Source organism: Caretta caretta, chromosome 3 (assembly GCF_965140235.1).
Source record: "Caretta caretta isolate rCarCar2 chromosome 3, rCarCar1.hap1, whole genome shotgun sequence".
In the NCBI taxonomy this organism is placed as follows: domain Eukaryota; kingdom Metazoa; phylum Chordata; order Testudines; family Cheloniidae; genus Caretta; species Caretta caretta.
Window position 1 is genome coordinate 165,165,402 of NC_134208.1, and position 19,919 is coordinate 165,185,320.

At 38.6% G+C, this 19,919-nt stretch overlaps 1 protein-coding gene across 16 annotated transcripts in view; it reads left to right on the plus strand.

The window, feature by feature from the left end:
* ESRRG (estrogen related receptor gamma) overlaps positions 1–19,919 on the plus strand; it is a 480,311-nt gene that overhangs the window by 416,259 nt on the left and 44,133 nt on the right. For all 16 annotated transcript variants that reach the window (XM_048843176.2, XM_048843177.2, XM_048843184.2 and 13 more), the window contains one exon: positions 3,430–3,591. In XM_048843176.2, the coding sequence (XP_048699133.1) occupies positions 3,430–3,591 (162 nt within the window). The remainder of the gene's footprint in view (positions 1–3,429; positions 3,592–19,919) is intronic.

Genomic DNA, 19,919 nt, shown 5'->3' on the forward strand with positions numbered 1-19,919 from the left:
AACGACCAGTTTTACATAAAATTAAGGCTTAAGTGAACATATGGCATAGTTTCCTTTTGCCTTTCCAAAAAAACATTATGCTGATTATACCTTCAATTGTCCAATCTGGCATCTTCTTCTCAGCCTGCATAAGCTGTTCCACCATTCTGTAAATACAATCTAGGGCTGCATTAAGCAGATTTTTCACATTATAATAAAAACTTTCTGATAATACAATAAAATTTAATAAACTCTAAGGCTTAATTTCATTAGAGGTTTAGTTTTGCTGGATGCACAGATTGCCAGTTTTTTCATTTATTTTACGTTGTCATTGAGTTGAAATGTTGATAGCCTCCTAACATAGAAAAAATATTCCAGTCCTTTAATATAGGCATAGGTTAACACTATTGTGCTGAAGCATCCAAGAAACTGTGTGTAAACCTGAGATTATTGGGAAGTAGTGTATTACAACACCTTCAAGAAGATAACCACCAATTTTAGTAAACTCCATTTGTCTGAGATAAACTAATCTCCTTATTAATCATTATTATCTAAAGGCTTCTGTTAATTTTCCTTAGTTCACCCAATTACAAACATTTTTGTAACAAACACTTACAAAACTTAATTTTTGGATCCTGTCAGATAAGTGTCAGGGAACAGTTGAATCGGTTTTATTAAGGAAGTAGCCTGGGAGATTTTCTGGACCCTGGCTGATAGTTTGTGCATAACAAAGGCACAGGAATGAAAATTGGGTTCTATTGATTCTAATTAGGGAAACATTAAATAAGATTTACCTAGAAACAGTGCTCATGGCTATTCAATTTCCTGCGTGATGGGGATTTCTGAGAACATTCAGAATTTCCCTATGCCTTGTACTAAACCATGCTTCAGTACATATAGCCTTTTTCTCTGTAGTGAAATAACAGGGATTAGGAGGTCTCTTTTAGACAGACCTCTTTCTATTCTTTTTTGCATTTCTTTTCTTATCTACAGAATCTAGTGGCCTGCCTTCAGGTCTTGTTGTGTTGTCAGAATAATGAAAGTGGAGATTTTGTGAAGCAGAAATGAAAATGTACACTATTCTTGAATCATCTGCAAGAAGCAAACATTTGATGAAGATGCTATTATTTTAAAAAAGGAGATTTCCAGTCTGTTCCTTGTGTGAGTCTGAACTGAGAAAAACTGAATTTGTGGACATTTACCTTAGCAATCTGGAGCTCTTGTTCACTAATATACTATAGTTTTAAATATATGGTTTATGTCCCCATCTTCATGCATTACCATATGAATACTGGGTCCATTTATACATTTTTTGCGAATAAGTAGTAAGAAAAATAGAATTTAGTTACTTTGCTTTTCACTGCATATGGGTTTTTTGTTAAATTCTTGAGAAAATATGCTGTGATCTTTAACTTTTGGAAAGAATGATGTTTTCTAATAAGTTAAACAATCAAAAAACCAAATAAAGCATCTGTTCATTAAAAAAATAAAGAATATTATGTTGAAAAACTATTTGCCACTCTCCGTTAAAATTATCAACTGACATTTTTAAATAATATTAAAATTCCCTGTTAATCAGTTTGATAATAAATAGAATATTGAAATAAATAATTATTTAGATGGCCTAGCTCCTATAGGTCTTATAAACATGAATCCATCCCCTTGGAATAAAACATACTTGATGGAATGCTTTCCAGCTGGGTCTTGCACTTATTTTATGAAGGACTTACATGTATCACGAATTTATAATAAGGCTAACATACTGCTGAAAATGGATCAGAATCAAGGAGTCAGTGTCACAAAAGAGTGGTAAAGTATCAGAAATCAGAATCAAGGAAGGGTATTTAGGGAAATCTGACAGTAGCAGATATCTTGGAACCTGTCCTGCAGTCGCTATGCAAGTCAAACTCCTGTTTATTTCAGTTGTAGTTTTTCCTATGAGGACAGTAGGGCCTATAGCTGACATTTTGAAGCAGGAAAAAATATCAACTCCATCAGCTTTCTTGGCAGTTAGAGGGAGATGAGGGTGCTAGACAATCTTCTCGGGATCTAACCCTATATATGTCAAGCCACATGACTGTTTATCCCAAAGGACTGAAAGGATTAGTCTAAGTCCTCTAAAGGGCTACTGTTTGGGCTCTAAGAACATATGCTTTATGTCTGGCTGATACATTTCAGGTATGCTACAAGATGTACCTATCATTAAAAGGTAGGACACCTGGCTGCATATATTGGGAAATGTATAGAAGACTTAAGGGCCCAATCCGTCTCCCACTGATGTCTTTCTACTGAGTTCTCTGGGAGGTGGATCAGGCTTCTAAAGAATTAATAAAAAGGCTTCTTTTTGCATCTCAAATTAAAGCCTCAATATACGGTGTAATACTGACAGATTTTATGTGTTTGATACCTGTATACTGTAGAGTTGTGGGTGTCTTATAATAAGCCCATGCAGTTTTTCTTGCTGTTTCTTTTTTGACTGTTCATTCTAACATAACTGATTGCTCCATATAAATCACAGGATTCAACTGTATGCAAAATAAATATAAAATAAATGAAAATGTTACAGATATTAAAAAGTATTCCAAAATAATACAACATTTTTGTGTACAAAAGAGTTTTCTCAAATAGGGCCTAATTCTGATGTCACTTACACCAGTTTTACGTTGGTATATTTCCATTGATTTTAATGGAGTTACTCCTGATTTTATCTGTAAATGAAAGGAGTATCAGCTCACTCCTGTTTAAATTAAAAGAAGCTAGTTTTGGGTGAGATTCTGAGGTTCTGCGTTACAGAGTAGCACAAATACAGGCAGTTGCATTTCGTTCCTAGAATACAAGCCCCTTGGACCACAAATCTTAGTATTATCATTTTAAAAGAGCAGGCTATAGATACTATAAGATATATAGGGTGATAGTTGCTCAGAAACTCTTGCGATTACATGTATTAGGACAGTTTGACTCTGACTTCTGAGATAAAGAATGGCAACAGATTTTAACAGAAACAGAAGTTTCAGATTTTAAAGACTTAACTATTTGTTAATTGTCTGTGTTATTTTTATTCAGGCAATGTGCAGCTCTTCTTAAAAACACCATATCCAAAAATATAAATAACAGAAAAAGTCTCAATTTGCAAAACCTAAAACTTATTTCAATACCTAAAAGTTTAGTCGGTGACAATTTTATTCCAAATGTTATGATGTAATAATTGTATTTGTGCATCCCATGCATATTATTTTATTTGTAATTTACGTACAATAAATGAGTCATGCTTGCTGAAAATGTTTATATGGGCCCCAGTCAATCTCTGCTGTAACTCCTTGGTGGAGTTAATAGAGCCGCACGGGTTAAAGGTGGTCACTGTTTTTAAGCTAATGTGAAACTTAATTCACCTGTCAGAAAAATAGGGTAACACTGTTGGTGATCTTGTAGCATTCTGGTCCATTTTTACAGATAACAAGATTGTCTCCCATTTGCTGGTTGCGGAACCAGAGAAGATCTATGCCATGCCTGACCCCACTGTTCCAGATAGTGACATCAAAGCGCTCACCACACTTTGTGACCTGGCAGACAGAGAATTGGTGGTCATCATTGGATGGGCTAAACATATTCCAGGTACATAATATATATATTATTCCCCAGCAGGAGTTGGGGAAGTGGCATAAGAACACCTACATTAGCAGGTAGATCACCTTAATCTGGGGTTAAAGTCCTTGGGAGAGTTAAACTGGTTTTAGGACTAGATTATGCCAGCAGTACAGCACCAGGTAACCACACTATATCTCAATATTTCCTTGGTCTGTGCAAGATGGACCAGTGTCCACATCACACAATAACATACTATTATTAAAGCTAATTAGCAATCTCAGCAGAGACAGTGGGTAGACGAAATAATCTCTCAGATCAAAGATTTGTGGATCTTCCAGGTCAGGTCTGAAGCATGTTTTCAATGAAGTGTTTGAGACACTTGTACCTGTTGTTTGGCTGTGCCAGGTCCAGGTAAAAGTGGGTTTCTCTAGTCCGGCATGTGCCTATGTAACCTCCCCTTTCTTCCAGTCACCTGGGGCAATGTGTCAGTATCCCCATGCTGACCTGCTCTGAGGCTGCTGCAAACTCACCCTGGGCCTCTCTATTCCTTAAAGAGGTATGCACTTTCCTCTAGCAACCGGACAACGCCCTCTCCTCCACCCCTGCTTAATGTGCAATGAGGTCATACTATGGGTTAAAAACAAATACACTTTCCAGGGCTGTCAGTCTCTCACCTTTCAGAAACATATGAAAAAAGTGTTAGTTTTTTATTTATGTGATTTATTTTATTATAATCATATTAGTATTCTAGCAGGATAACTGGAGATATTTGTGCATTTCAGTCAGCTAATTGCCATATTGGAGCCTCAGAATACCAACCATTCACAGCGAGGACGGATGTACTTTAATTGCTATAGCCAATGTAGCAATGTCCTTTTAGATTTCATTTTACCCCATGGAATTCTCTGATTCACCTTAATGTGAATGCGTAATCCAGGCAACTTTCTGTTTATCAAAGTTAAAAAAATAATGTATATTTCTAATACCATCAGAAATGGCACCCTTATTGTAATATTAATAGACTGTATAGATTACATATATACATTCAGCAAGCCAGAATACTGGATCTTATTTATAGATGGAATAGCAGATAGTAAACATCTACATTTCAGTATGTTACTTTGTTCCTAAGATTCTTTTGTTTTAAGCATTTCTTGTGGTAGTGACTCAACACTTAAGTGTTGGGTTTTCGTCTTTCTATATGTCAAGAACAGTGGGGCCCCAATTCTGCTTGGGCTTCTGGTCCTACCACAGTACAGATAATAAATAATAATTAATAATCAATATGCTTCTAAAGCATAATTTTACTTCGTAGGGAGACTGTATCCTACACATGTTGAAATATTTCATATTCTGCCCAGATGAAATTTATTTGTTCAAAGTTTGTACCACAGATGGTTTATAAACAAGCTTTAGGATCATGAGCAATGTTTTTCTGGTACAGTTAACTTATTTCTGTCTCCTTAAACTAGTTTGTCTTTATGCTTTGAATGCTACAGTAATTTCTTTAATCAAATTGATGGAAGTCCCTTTCCCAGCCCACACTGAAACCAATTTATTGGTCATGATACGCCAGCTATGTTGCTAACAGTCGTAACGAACTGTCAGGCAATATCGCAGTGAAGCTAATTTGAAGTCATTAGGTGTGCAGCGTTCAGGCAACAATTTGTTACAGTGGTTAGAAACACAGCTGACATTTCTGAATGGCTTTGTTCAGAGCAGGTCTAGATGAGCCCAAGCAAATTGTAAACTAATTTAAACATCACTCTGTATTATACTAGCTACTTTGTCTTACACTGGTTGCTAATAAAGCACCCCAAATTAAGTCAAAACTAGTTAAATAGGTGAGTTTGAGCTTCATCTTCAGAAGATACCTACATTAGTCTAACTGAAATAAGAGCTGGAGCTAGAAGTCAGTCACACACCACGATGATTGCCCCAGGATCTTTTATCAGTTTGATTTGTGAATATGTTGCATAGCTTTCTTTTGGAGTATGGAGGGAGTTGAGGAACTGAGCAATCTTTTAAAAACAATTCAGTGCCTGTAGTTAGCATGAAAAGCTATTGGACACTGTAAGATGGCATTATAAATTTAAGACCCGCAATCTGAACTAGCTGAGGAAAACTGCTATAGTAGGCCAGCCCTGTCTTGTGAGACAAAGTCAAAACCACACCTGCCATGGTAAAGCTGCACTATCTACGGTTACTTGCTTGACCCCATTTGGGTAAAAAAATATAACCTAAATAGTAAACAAAGGCAATCCTTTCCTAAGCCTTCTGATAAGCTGAAGTCAGTGATAAAATCTGTGCTTGCTGCTTTAGAGCACAAAAATCAAAATGAGGAAGGGCTTGACATGGTAAAGGGCAAATGTTATGAGCATGATCAGAAGGTTTTTAGTTTGGTTTTGAGTGACGGAGTGCTGCTTAACTTGGGCTGCCAGAGCTTAACTAATGACTGGCATTGGCACAGAACAACCGTAGGGAAGCCTGCGGTGGTGCAACCCTGCTGTTGCCTGTGCCAGCACATGTTAGTCTAGGCAGTGATACAATGGAACTGGGAAAAGGGGCAAGTCATAAAAGGAACAAAGAGCAACAAAGGGATGAATTGTGATATAGTCATAGTCAGCCAAATAAACCTTTGGTGGCTATCCATTGAACGCAATGACAATATATGGGCATGAATTTGGCCCATTATGTGGGCTACACCAGATCTTGCTTTATTGTAGTATTTCTTCAGGTGTAACATGATTAAAGGCCCTTTCATTTGAGTTGTATTAGAACCAATAAAAGACTTAGCTATAATGCATTGTAATTCAATGGAAATCTTTATATTTTGAAAGACAGCTTCATTGTGGAAAAAAATAACATTTTTCAGCCATTATAAAGAAGGGTTATTTCTTGAAGTTATCTACAGAAAGTAAAGTGCTGTACACGTTTGATCCCTCCACCCACACCATTCTCTGTGGAGGTCATCTCCTAAAATTTGCTTTAAAATGTTATTAAATTACTATGCTATCATCAGATCATTAGAACTTCTGAATTATTGGGAATATTCTCTACAGCCGCTTTTTCTGAACAAAAAGTGTACGGTTCTACAGAAAGAAATATTGAAAGAAAAATATGTATGGAAAAGCTCTAACAGCAAATAGAATTAGTCTACTCACCTTAATAAATCAAATAAATGGGAAGTGTGTTGTTATGAAACATGACCATGTCTTATCTGAAGAAGAAAAAGAGCACAATGGTATTAAGAAATGCTTGACTTTAGTTAGAGGAGTGTAAGGGCACAAGAACAGATGATGGTGCCCTAATAGCCCTTTTTAAGAATGACAGGGCCCCACCATTAGCATCCTTTTATATCCTTGAAATTGCTCATGCCTCGCTTTTCTGGTTCCTATCTGCCTGACTCTTCTTTATTTCTCTTTCAATTTCATCCGCGCTCGGATAAGCGCGTGCTAACACAATATGATTGAGCTGTAAAATGGAATGCTGTCGCCTCTAATCTCTTTTATGTAGATATGGAGGTACTTGCACAGTCCACTTCATTCTCTCTCTCTCTATTGTTGGCCTTTTTAGAATGGGTTGCCAAGTAATGGAGGCACAGTCAAATATTAGAGCTAGGTTTCACAGGGTGTGATAAGAAGATTATCAGCCCAGCAGTCAGATCTATTGTTGTTCTTTCTGTCAGATTAAAATATTCCTATGTACTGTAACTTCGTTAGCAAAATGCTGAAGGTGCTTAGGGAGACACTGAGGCTGCTTCATCTCCTGCCTGATGAGACAAAACCCACATTAGTTGACCTATATAAACGGCCTAAATATATTTATGGAGCTGTGCTAGACATTTTTTTTTACATAACAGACAGCTGTTTCACGCCATGGGTTACTTGTGGTTGGGGCCCTCCCCTTTGCTTTGGGTTGGGGGGGCCGTTTTATTTTGGGCATATTGAATTAATTAAGCTATTCTCCAGTGTAGGATGGGATTCTGCTGATGTCTAGTCACAATTTCAGAGTCACTCGGGCACCATTTCTGTAATGTAACTGTCTCATTGACATTCAGCAAAAATGTGCAATGTTCTCTTATTCTAAGTGGAGGCAGGAAACATTAAGCTCTTAAAACTGTGCATAACAGGAAGCTAAAGGGACAAAATGTTCTCTAAAAAAAATTTGCATGCATGAAAAAACACCAACCAGACCATAGAAATCAAGTTTTCGCACTTAAAATGAAAAATTTGGTTGAAATGACTACACTGGGCTAATCTATCAAAAATTAACTAGTTATGCAATTTCATAAATTAAACTTGCTTGCTTTCAAATGTGTTCCTATTTTGCCAGGAATTAACAATATTCCATTATAGGTATAGGTAAAAATAGTCACTGTCCTGGTATTTAAAAGGGGTACTACATGAGGGTATGATTTTGGCTGGAGCAGATCCAAGAATGTTTTGAATATCTTAGTGCTAATGTTAATGTTTTATGAAACATTATTGTTCCAATACACTCTGTGTAGAGGACAATATTTAAGCTTTCCTTTCCAAAGCAGCTCTCAGGGGTGTAGTTTAACATTCTAAAATGGAACAAGAATATGATTCGCTGTAGAGTTGTCATTTTTAAACTGCCCTTTACTCATCATCTGCTCCAGAAATGCCACTCTGTGTGATAAAAATGTGGGTAAAGACATAAAGAAGAAGCTGGAAATAATCACTTTAAAGTGTTCCAGCAATGTATCCTATGTGTATATGTAGGTGGAAGGTGTGTGTATATATGTGTTTATGCACATACTCTCACATATACTGTGTGTACCCTAAAGTGTGTGTGTTTATTATATATCAATCATTGTGTCATAGAAAGTGTAAATGAAAAAAGTTGAACTTCCATGCTACTTCACAATAGATGGAGTTTTACAGTAGCCAGGGTCCAGTGCACATGCAGAACTAACTCCATATAGACCCAAAGGACTTTGGAGACAGACTGGGATTTTTTGTGGGAAAATTACATGGGGCTGCATGTATGCACTTCACCTCCCACTTTCCAGGCAGCATATCCTTACAGCCTCTCCATTGCCTTTACTTCAACCTCTCTGCAGCACTTTGACCATGGCCAGCCTCCCAGTCTGTCTCCATAGTCCTCTTTCTGCAGGCCTTTGTGGAGTGGAGACAGAGCCCCACTGTGCACCCACTCCATACCCATTCCCACACAATGTAATCATGTGGTTTTGTCGAGTTTATGGCCTTTCACTGTCTATTGTGCTACTAGCTGAATTCAGGGCCATTTTAGGCAATACTTCCAGTTTTGCAGCTGCACAGCAATCCCCAGGTTCTGGAGTCCCTGTCCCTTCAGAAGCAGGTGGAAATGCTAATGTGGTGTTTACTGCTCATTCTACATGGTATGGAGTATGAGCTGCTACATGGTATGGAGTATGAGCTGCTTCATGCAGCCTGACAGCTCTGTAGTGATAATAACTTGAGCCTCTTGGGAAATCAGGACATCTTTTTTTTTATCCCTGCACTGTCTTGGACCCTTTGCAAGTTCCCCTTGTCTCCTGTTCATCAGAAAAACAGTATCCACTCTTCCTTTAACCCCCTTCCACAAGCATGCACACGGGATCTGGACATAAGAACTATTTCACTATGGTATTTTACCTCCTCCCCCAACCCACAGTTTAAATGGCATTCGAGTCATGGGAGAAGGTCACTGACTGGGCCTTACAGTCGGGAATCCAAGTCAAGCAGCTTCTCATGAGCCCCAGATTTCCTTGAACTGTCTCTCCCTGAATTTCACTATATCAGAGGGTTCCACTGTGACTATTATAGATAACTGTGGAGATACATTTATATGAATATGTGCGTATATTATGCATTCATATGTGCACTCCACAGTGTTTCTCTTAGCACCTTGGAGGACTCTAAATGGCAGATTGGAATCTTGGAGCCTTAGTGTGGATGGGCTGCCAGCCACTGCCCGTGTTTTAAGCACCATACTGAGTAACCCTGCTCCAACACTGTGCTTACAATGCCAGCAGCTCATCTACACTGCTTTGGTACATCAACATTGCTAACACTGGTGGACCTGAACTAGTGTTAGCAAATTGGGGGGAAATTTTTAGAAGTGCTGCTAAGGTAGCCTATACCACTGCCAGTGGTTCTGTATGAGAAGATGTATTATAAGGCACGCACGCTAACAAAAGTACCCAGTGTTTTCAACTAAAAATGGGGAAGTGGTAGGGGTAGAAATGACAGCCATGGAAAGGTCTTTTTTCTCTCTTGTACGAGATGTTTATTTTAAAAGTATTTGGAACATTCATCTGAGATCTGTGGATCTGGCACAAAAAACTCTAGGGACCTGCTCCCACTCCTTCTGAAATCAACCACAAAACCTCCATTGACTTTGACGGGAACAGGAGCAGGCCCAAGTGTAATAATAGATACGCACAATATTAGCAGGTCTGCTGTTCAGGGAAGATTGGTTCCGGGTAAGGATGAGGCACACTGGGATGGGGGATGTGAGGAAGTTTGTCCTACTGGTGTTTTGTGCCTGTCCTGTGCATAAACACTAGACTTCAGTTTCTGATATTATCACTTCTGACATCTATGACTAGCATTAAATAAAGGAAAAGAAAATCTTGCATGCCCAGTCATCTATCCATTCCAAGTCTTATGGTTGAATATAAAATAAATATTCTTTATGACACGAAAGAGCTTGATATGAAGACATCCAGTGAAACTTATACAAGTAACTCCTGCTGCTTTCGGTTTTAACATCCGTTCTCTGTCAACTGAAAGAACGTTGTAAAAAACATAGTTCTGTTGATCAGATCACAAAAGAACTTTCAGCTCACCACTTATTTATTTAGTCTTCATTAAAACAAAGCCTTTAAAAATGCTTAAATCCTTCAGTAAAATCAGTTTCTCTCAGAATCAGAATCCTTTCCCCCTTTTTAAAGCAATCCTCCCCCCCAACAACACATGCACAGTCTGGTTGTTGCACTTTTTTCCCCCCAGTGTCCCCCTTTATCTGCCTCAACCAATCTCCAAATGAATGTATGTCTATCATGGCCTTAGCTTTGACACTCTGGATATATTGATTAATAGTTGCCCTAAGCTCCTTTTAGCAAATCAAATTTTCACTTTTAGCAAGGATTTCGCCTCTGATTTATTCAGCAAAGTGAAATGCACTAAATTGGCTTTGACATTCAGGGAAAATGGCTGAAAAACAAAGAGGAGAGGAAAGAGATATAAATTGTGTGGCAGCTGGATACCTGAAGCATAAAAGAGAGGGTTTCTATTGCATATCACAGGCTAATCTGAAAACATATGTATTTAAAAATGAAGTGGAAAATTATTTTCTTATATTACGGACTTGGAGAACAAGTTTTACTTAGCAAAATGAAAGATTTCCATCCAGTATTCATCATATTTTCTTCATGCTACATATATGGAATCCTGTTTTATACCTATTGATAATAATTGTATTAAACAAAAGATGTAAAGGTTTCCAAATAATTTTATAATGAAGTGTGAAATTAGTAAATTTTTGCAAAATATTTTGCTACCTTTATCACTGCCTAAATAATGTTGTTCACTTCTGTGGCACTTTAAAAAATAATAAATGGTTAACGAAATGATAACAAATGAACACCAAATAATGGCAGTGCCCAACTGTATTTCTTTAAATAGAAACAGACATTATTTGGATCTTAAATGCCAGAGTCAAAAAAAATTAGCAATATTTTTCTGTTCATAATTTGCTTAACAAAATCTGGACAAGTATGTTACCTTAGGTGACATATGGACTGACTTACACAGTCTGCTTCCTTATTAGACAAAAGAGGTGAATTACTGAGTTGCCCATTGGATTGAGAATACACAATTGCATTTTTCATATTTAAAAGGGTTCGAAGTCATGGGGTAGAGATGAGAGGGGAAATTGATCAAACCTTAATCCCACTACATTAACACATTAGGTTTTGGATTTCTACTGAGCATTTTAGGGCTTTAAGATCAGCAAAAGAATAGATATGGGGTGGCCAAACTGTGGTTCGCGAGCTACACGTGGCTCTTTTACAGTTAAAGTGCGGTTTGCGGATTCCTCTATGCCCCCCACGCTCCACCTACCAGACTGGGGGGGAGCACAGGACCTCTGCCTTGCAGAGGGGTGGTGGTGTAGGGGTTTCAGCCTCATAGGGTGTGCCTGCCGGGGCTTGGAGTTTCAGCAGGAACAGGGCTGAAGCCCTGAGCCCCAGAAGGCGCCTCCTGTAGGGCTAAAGCGCCAACCCCCAGCAGGCATGCCCCGGCTCTCGAACTTCTGAAGATTGTCATGTGCAGCTCGGAGGATCAGCAAGTTTGGCCACCCCTAGAATAGATTTTAAATTGAAAAGAAGAACACAGGAATCGTTTATACCTGTTAAAAAATGGAATAATTAAAATGAGAAATTCTAGAGGAAAATATATATGCGCACACACAATTCTATGACCCAGATGGTGTAATTTGATGTAGCTTAATTGAAGTCAGTTGAGCTGTGCCATATACTTCATCTAGGGATCGACTCACATCAGTAGTCCCTATGCCAATGAGAGCTGAGAAGTGCAGCACCTTGCAGAGTTGAGCTTTAAGCAGGTAGTCCAACTTATGGGACCATAATATTCACATTAGTACTGATTATTTGTGTGACTACGGGTTCAGTAGATTAGCTCCATGCTCACTGCAGGTGCCTGTCTTTTCATTTTTCCTAGCCAATACAGAATTAACCTTATTACCAGAAGAGAGTCTAAATGTATCATTGTATCCTATTTCCTTTCTTATTTTACTACACTCTTCATTTTTTCTTCCCTGTAAGAAAATTAATCTGATATCTGCAGCACTAACTGACCTCAGAATTGACCTGAGATTCAAGCAGCAGTGGAATTTACAAATGGGAGAGCATCTGGAGTGCCACACATGAGATGCCAGGGCATGCTAGGCATTTACCGGCATATTATTTCCTTAAAATTATGCTGTTTCCCCCATAATTTAGTGCAATTTCCAACCATTTTAAATGACTGCTAATTAGGAGAGTGCTATAAAATACCAATTTAAATTGCTGAAATAATCTTTTAGGGTGCTTCATTTCCCAAACAACTTACACCATACAGTCAATAGACAAGGAAGGCCAATTCTTTCTAAGATGAGCAAATGAGAAATGCTCAGCTCAAGGCAGGAGGTTTACTTGCTCTAAAACAGGCTAAGACACGTGGGCCCAATCCCACAATCCTACCTTGGATTAGTGAATATTATTTACACGAGTCAGGAGGGTTGCACTATTGGACTTTTTATTTGTGGATAATAAATAACACTTTTGTTGCTGGCTTCCCCTCCCTGCTTATAGAGCTATTTCAACCAGAATCAGAAAGAATATAAAGGCTTCCAAACACAGAAAGATTTTTAGATGACTTTAAAAGCCTAATGCAATCGCTGATCATTTTTTCCATAAGATCACAAGTGCTGTATGTTGAAACTGATCAATTCACATACTGGATTTGAAGTAGTAAAATTAAATCATCAATTTAATTAATCATCAAAAATTAAACATCCCTCAACATATTGCAACCTCTTAGTCTAGTTAATTCTAAAACCCAACAGGTTACAGTTAATCATCTAGCTTTGCCTCCAACAAAAGTGTATTTACTTTGATATGGGTGGGGAAGAGGAGGCTAGCTTTACAGCCATGTGTTGTTGACACTGTAAGTGGGGGGGGGAGGGAGAGAGTTGCTCAGACTGGATTTAGAGCAGACAGGTTTACACCTGTATGACTAGGTCAGCAGCACAGACTGGTCTAGTTTCCTGAAGTCATCTGAGCCCAACTAAATACTGTAATTCCAAGGGTGCCTCTAAACAGCATCTACTTTCTCTTTGGATGAGGTAGGCTTCACACCTGCTTAACCTACATTAGAATAGGATTAATTACCTGAATTGCAAGGCCCCCTTAGCCCATCAGCACGTTTCTGGCAGGGCACATGCTGACCTGGGCATGGATATAAGGAGGGGGGAGGAAAAAAGAGCATATGGGTGCTAATGGCAAGACTTGGACCAATCTGATCAACAGAGTCAGCAGTTTTTAAAAATCAGTCGTCTGTAATCTCCTTCTGCATCAGCTGGATCATACAAGAGCTTTGTGAACTTATGTTTCCAGTCCTAACAGTAAGCTTCTTTTTGAGCAGTGCTTGATATATGTATATAAAAAAGAGAATTAGCCTTACATGTTGGGTCCTAAATACTCGTTTATTTAATTACCTAAAATGAATACTTATTGGGCAATAACTATTAAGCTTGTTTCCCTTGATATTTTTAATTCACTCTCTCCAGGTTTCAAACCCTCCGGAGTGAATTGCACACAGTAGTATTTAGAGAAGGTTGTTTTTTTGGTTTTTTTTTTACTTAAAACAAACAAACCCTGGAGAACTTTCCTTTTTATTTGAAAATGTGCAGACTGCACAACATGTTCTGTAACATTGAATAACATTCCCAAGAGCTTTTTCTCCCTGAACTTATAAGACACTTTATTGTAGCCAGACACAAGAGAAATTCTTAATTTAGTAATCAAGCTGTGCTACTCATTAAAGGCTTCATCCTGAAAGCAGTTGACAGGCCTCAACTCTCACTGACGTCAGTGGGTGTGTAGGGCACTCCGCAGCTTGCTGCAGTGTTCAGCACCTTGTAGAATTGATCCCTCCTTACATGAGGTGTTGAGTTCCTTTAATTCCAATTGTAAGTACTGAGGGTTGAGATTGCTCAGCAGTGTCAGGTGTAAGAAGGCCTCCAAATTCAATGAATAACACTAGAAGGGAAAAGCCCGCAAAGCTCTGCATTTGCTCTCTGTGCATGAGCATCCTGGGAAAGAGTTATGAGCAGTTTGGGGGGAATGGCAGGGCAAATCCAGTTGGTTCACAACTCTCATGCATCTACTTGCTGGAAAAAACAACAACAGATAGAGCAGCATAGCATTCCAGGGGACAGCATACAGAGTAGAGACGTGGCTCTCCACCTTTCCAGACGACTGTATCCCTTTCAGGAGTCTGATTTGTCTTGCGTACACCCAAGGTTCAGCTCACTTAAAAACTACTTGCTTACAAAATCCGACATAACAATACAAAAGTGTCACAGCACGCTGTTACTGACAAATTGCTGACTTTTTACCATTTAATTATAAAATAAATCAAATGGAATATAAATATTGTGCTTATATTTCAGCATATAGAATATAGAGCAGTATAAACAAGTCATCGTCTGTATGAAATTTTAGTTTGTACTGACTTTGCTAGTGCTTTTTATGTAGCTTGTTGTAAAATAGGCAAATATCTTGATGAGTTGATGTACCCATGGAAGACCTCTGAGTACCTGCAGGGGTACATGTACCGCTGGTTAAGAACCACTAGAGTAGAGGGTGTTGATAATGACAGTGTTAATATGCCTACTAACTGAGTAATGCCATCTACAATCACATAACCTATGGCGATCATGTCTGCAATGAGAGAGAATAATCTTTGAGAGAGACAGGGACTGTGAAAGGGCTTGCTATGGGTGAAAATATGTGTGAGTATGTGTGTCTGTGTGTGTGTGTATATATATATATATACACATATATGTATATATATGTGTATATATGTGTGTGTATATATATGTGTATAGCTATGGTGGCATATGTTCCTGGAGCTTTTTACATGGTGGGCTAGAATTTGCCTTAGAGAACTTCACTAACAATTGAATAAAACTATCTCTGCAGTAGAAGGTGATGACTTTTTACAGCAACAGTAAACAATAGTTTAGGACAAGCAGTGAAGTACACCTAATCCAGTTAAAGTAGAGGGGGAATTTTAGGCAGGCAGAATATAATTATTTAATTGGAATTTGACCAGGATGCTTTTGCATTGTTAGGATATCTTTATATACATTCAAATTGCATTGGCTGTGCAGTTTTAAGTTATGGAAATATTTTGAGTCCTTCGAGCATGGTAATTAATTTCATAAATTCAACTTAGTTTTTACCTAACACCTTGTGATGTCTGTTTCCTTAACAAAGTGTGTGATGTCATTTGATACTTTTTACTGCAGCAACTTAGTAACCAATCCTGCAGACACTTAAGTACATGAATAAATTTCCTCACATGAACAGCTCCATTAAGCAAAGTTATCCATTTTCTTCAATGTGTGCAGGATCAGACCCATAACTATCAAGGTTCACACTCCAGTCTGCTCTTTGTAAGGTTCTGATCCTTTCATTGACGTCAGCGTGTTTTGAATCAGACCCTAAAGATGTATTGTCATGATCAGTTTTGCGGGCCCCAAAGTTTATTATTTGCCTTCTACTTTAGGTGGAGTGAGGAGTGGGAGAGGGATGGGATGGGAGACTTATCGCAGTTCCTTCCGGCTATGCTGGAAGGACAGGAGACACTGGATGTGGTTTAATTAGGCCACAACTTCATTCCTAAATGTCTGGGAGCAACCAGCAGATAAAATTGCACAGTGCAGATAATTCCGTAACCATTTACATATATTGGGAGGGGCTGCTTACCCCTTTCCTGGACCCATCCTGGGTCCCTGGCCAACCCAACCCTTTAATAAGGGTTAATGGGGGCTATAAAAGAGTGGGGTTTGACTCCCTCTGATACCAGTCATAGGAGCTCTGACCACCCTGTTTCCACCCCTTTAAGAATACCTCCTTTAAATCATTTCCCAGTCCATTTTTTCTGATCACCATATGCATTGTCTATGGAGTACCTGCACTGGACATCCACCCCACAGTTACATAATGAATTGCAACATCATAACCTAACTCCCCGTTTTGTTCCCTCCCAACCTGCTGTGGGGAAGGTGAAAAACCCATCTTGCCCTAGCGGTAAGTGAAAAATTCCTTCCCAGCCCCCTGAGAAAGGAGCAACTCGCTAATGCCCAAAGCAGATCAGGGCGAAACATGGTATTTTCATGGGTGAAAGGGTGGATGTTGCTCTGCCTGGTACAGGTAAAAAAGGGGGCTTTTACTGCACAGTCTCTTCCTGTGACTTGAGGGATGGATCAGCCTCTCAGGGCTGAGCTGGTATGGAGCTGCCTGCCTCTGTAACAGGTAACTCTCTGGCTCTCTAGCCCTTAAAGGGGCAACACACCTTCTCCAACAAGCCAGAGAGAGGGCCCACCAGTTATTGTGCGATGAGGTCATTAACAAGGAAAAGAGCCCTGCTGTGGGGAATTAGGGTCACTTACTGTAAAGCAGCATAAGAAGCTGTTCTGAGCTAGAACCATATTTCAGCAGGTACAGAAATACCAGCACGTGGCCTGCATGCTAGCTAGTGTGTCTGTAGTGGAACTTACTCCTTAGCTGATTATGTTATCAATTCAGTTCAGGGAAAAATCTATAGAGAGTCTGTATTTATGATTTGGGAGGTTTTGAAAACACCATGGGATAGTCCTTTGAAACGGTTCTCTTGTCTTCTGCCCACAGATTGTGATTTCAGCTGGTCAAACTACTTTCCCAAACTAGCTTCCCATTACATTTGTATTCTAATAATTTCACCTGCAACTTATTGCTTTTGCACTGGTGATGGATATCCCTCTGGGATTCCCTTAATTAAAACTGCTACGTTCTTCTGGGTTTTCTTGTTCTAGCTAGATGGATATTGTTGAGGTTTTTTAAGATGATAGGAGTCACAGCAAGTCTTAGGCTAGTATGCCTACTAGCCCATTAATGCAGCTATACTGTTCTGACGTATAGGCTCCTTGTTACATCCATACTTGGCTTGTTATCCTCTTATCAAGCTCTCTGCATCCCTTTGTTTATTTGAGGAGACAGGAAGACTGTGTGAAGGCTGCTTAGTCAGGGATATCAGCGTTGTTGGCAGGGGAGTGATTGCCAGTTGAAAAACAAGGCATTATTGCTCATTTTTTCCCTCTTATTAGTTTGATTACATTTGCAAATCAAATCAATCCATCAGACATGATCAGGCCTCGTCCGCATTTTAAGGAATAGTAATCTCCGTCTAATAAGATGCAAATGTGTCACATCGGTAAGTAACCAATAAATCATCGTCTTGTCTTTGGCAATCATTAAATATCAGAACCAACAGTCAATTTTTAGTATTTTCAATTTGCGATATGCCGCTGGAATATAAAGATAGATGGACGTAATTACACAAACCAAACACTATTTCAGTTCATTCCAGACAGCAAATTTAGTGGAAGGTATAACTGGCTTGTCATCACACTACATTATTCCTGGCGGTTCATGCAAAGTTCACAGACAAGCTTCAAATGGACGTTGCTCTTTTTACTTCCCTAACAACATCCCCATCACCATGACCAAACTTCAGCAAATGACTGAAACATTGTAGGACATGTCTTCCATGGGTGCACAAAGAGACATGGAAAAAAGAACAGGACAGTTTTTCCAGTACTGGCCCATCAGGCATAACTAAAACTGCAATCTAAAAAGTTTTCTAATATTTATCACATGCCCCCTCTACCTCCTCTCCTGCCTTTTTTTGGATGACTGAAATAAGCTGTTTTAAAAAAAAATCTTATCCCAATTAAAAATAATAACTTTCAGATTTCCTGCATATAACTCTTCTGCACAAGTTATCCAATATGTGGCTGAATATAATGAAGACACAATGCAAATGTGAAAGTTTTCAATCCCTGACTAATCTGATTTTTCCCCCATTTAAATGAGTGGAAATTCTAATTCTTTTTCTTCTTTTTTTAATTGATTTGGGAAAATTGATTGCCGCATGTACATCCTGTGGATTAATTGATATGTGTATTGTCTTACTTGTAGAGTGTTGCTTTCCATTAATGGCTCTATTTGTACCAAAGGTTTGGATAGTTTTCAAAGAGGGAAAAAGAAATAGGCTGCTATCCTGACCTCATTGGAATCAATAGCAAAACTCCCATTGACTTCCAGGAGAAAGCAATTTCATCCATAGTGTCTATATATGCATCGTATGTTTCATTAAATGTATATACAGGTGCTGAAAATATATTGTATCAGTGATGTAAAATTAATTTTAATTATGAAGATATGCTCCATAATTCAATATATTCAGGATAGATCTTTACACGCAAAGGTGCTCTGTTGTAGACTGTGTGCTTACTGTATTCTGAGCTAAACAACATAGACCACTACTTTACATTCACAGACATTATGTTATGAGTTTGTAGAATGAAAAACCTAAAATTGCAATCCTTTACTTAGGCAAAACTTCCAGTGATGCCAGTAGGCGTTTTGCCTGAGTAAGGACTGCAGTATTAGACCCTATGGCTGCTTCTATTATTGTGATACGATGGAAGGGCCAGATTCTACAAAAGGCTGGCTTTCTACTAAGCCATAAGTGTCTGTGCAGAAATCAGAAAAGTGGATTTTGGAGGCTTATGTCATCTTATGTAGGTTTCCACTGCACCAAAGCCGGACCCAGGACTTACTTGTATCTGACCTTAAGAGACTTCACTATGGTACCTATATAGAGAAATGTATGCCATATTTGGGTCTTCTGTTGCTGAAATCTGTCAAGCTAGTGTCAGGGCTCCTTTGCCATTATGTCTATTTCAGCTCTCCTTCTCCTCTTCCTTCCCTCCTCCCCCCAATTGAGAAGGGGAACCTCATACGCTATGGAGTAACTGAGGCGAGCACTAGTTGGAAAGATTCTTCAGCCGCCTAAGAAAGAATATTTTTTTCCTGGCAGCATTTTGATTTGATTTTATAAATAAATTAAGTGTAAATTAGGTAAAAGGCTTCTTTGTGGGAAGGCTCTACTTGCTTTTGGGTCTGCATCACTTTGAATCTCTTTGCTGACAGTTGTCTGGTGAAAGGGTGGGGGGTTTGCAAACATGAAAATTTGAATTGCTGCATGATCACCACATAGAATTCATTCTTGGCATGAAAAAGTCTTGTTCTTTTTTCTGGCAAAAGAAGTATCTGCATGAGATAGATGATAGAATATTACAAAGTAATGTTAGTTAGCGGTGTCTACATGCCAAGCATTTAGACAGCTTGAAATACAGCATCAATTTATAAACAGTTATTGCTGCTTTGAAAAATATAAAATGTTAATATGCATGGGCCAGTTTTTAGTCTCACTTACAGTAGTGTAAACCTGGAATAATTCCATTGATATGAAGGAATTACTCCAGATTTAGGCTGGTGTAACTGAGGTAGATTCTGGCCCTGTAACCCCAACAGGTCTAAGCAAGAGTCTGCCATAATACACTCCTAGCCCTCCTCTTTTTCTAAAAGATGCCTATATGCCACTTTAGCATATTCCTTTACATGTTTTAAACCTCATCTGCTGGACTAATCCTGTATTTGTCCTGTAACCCTGTATTTGTCTTTTGCA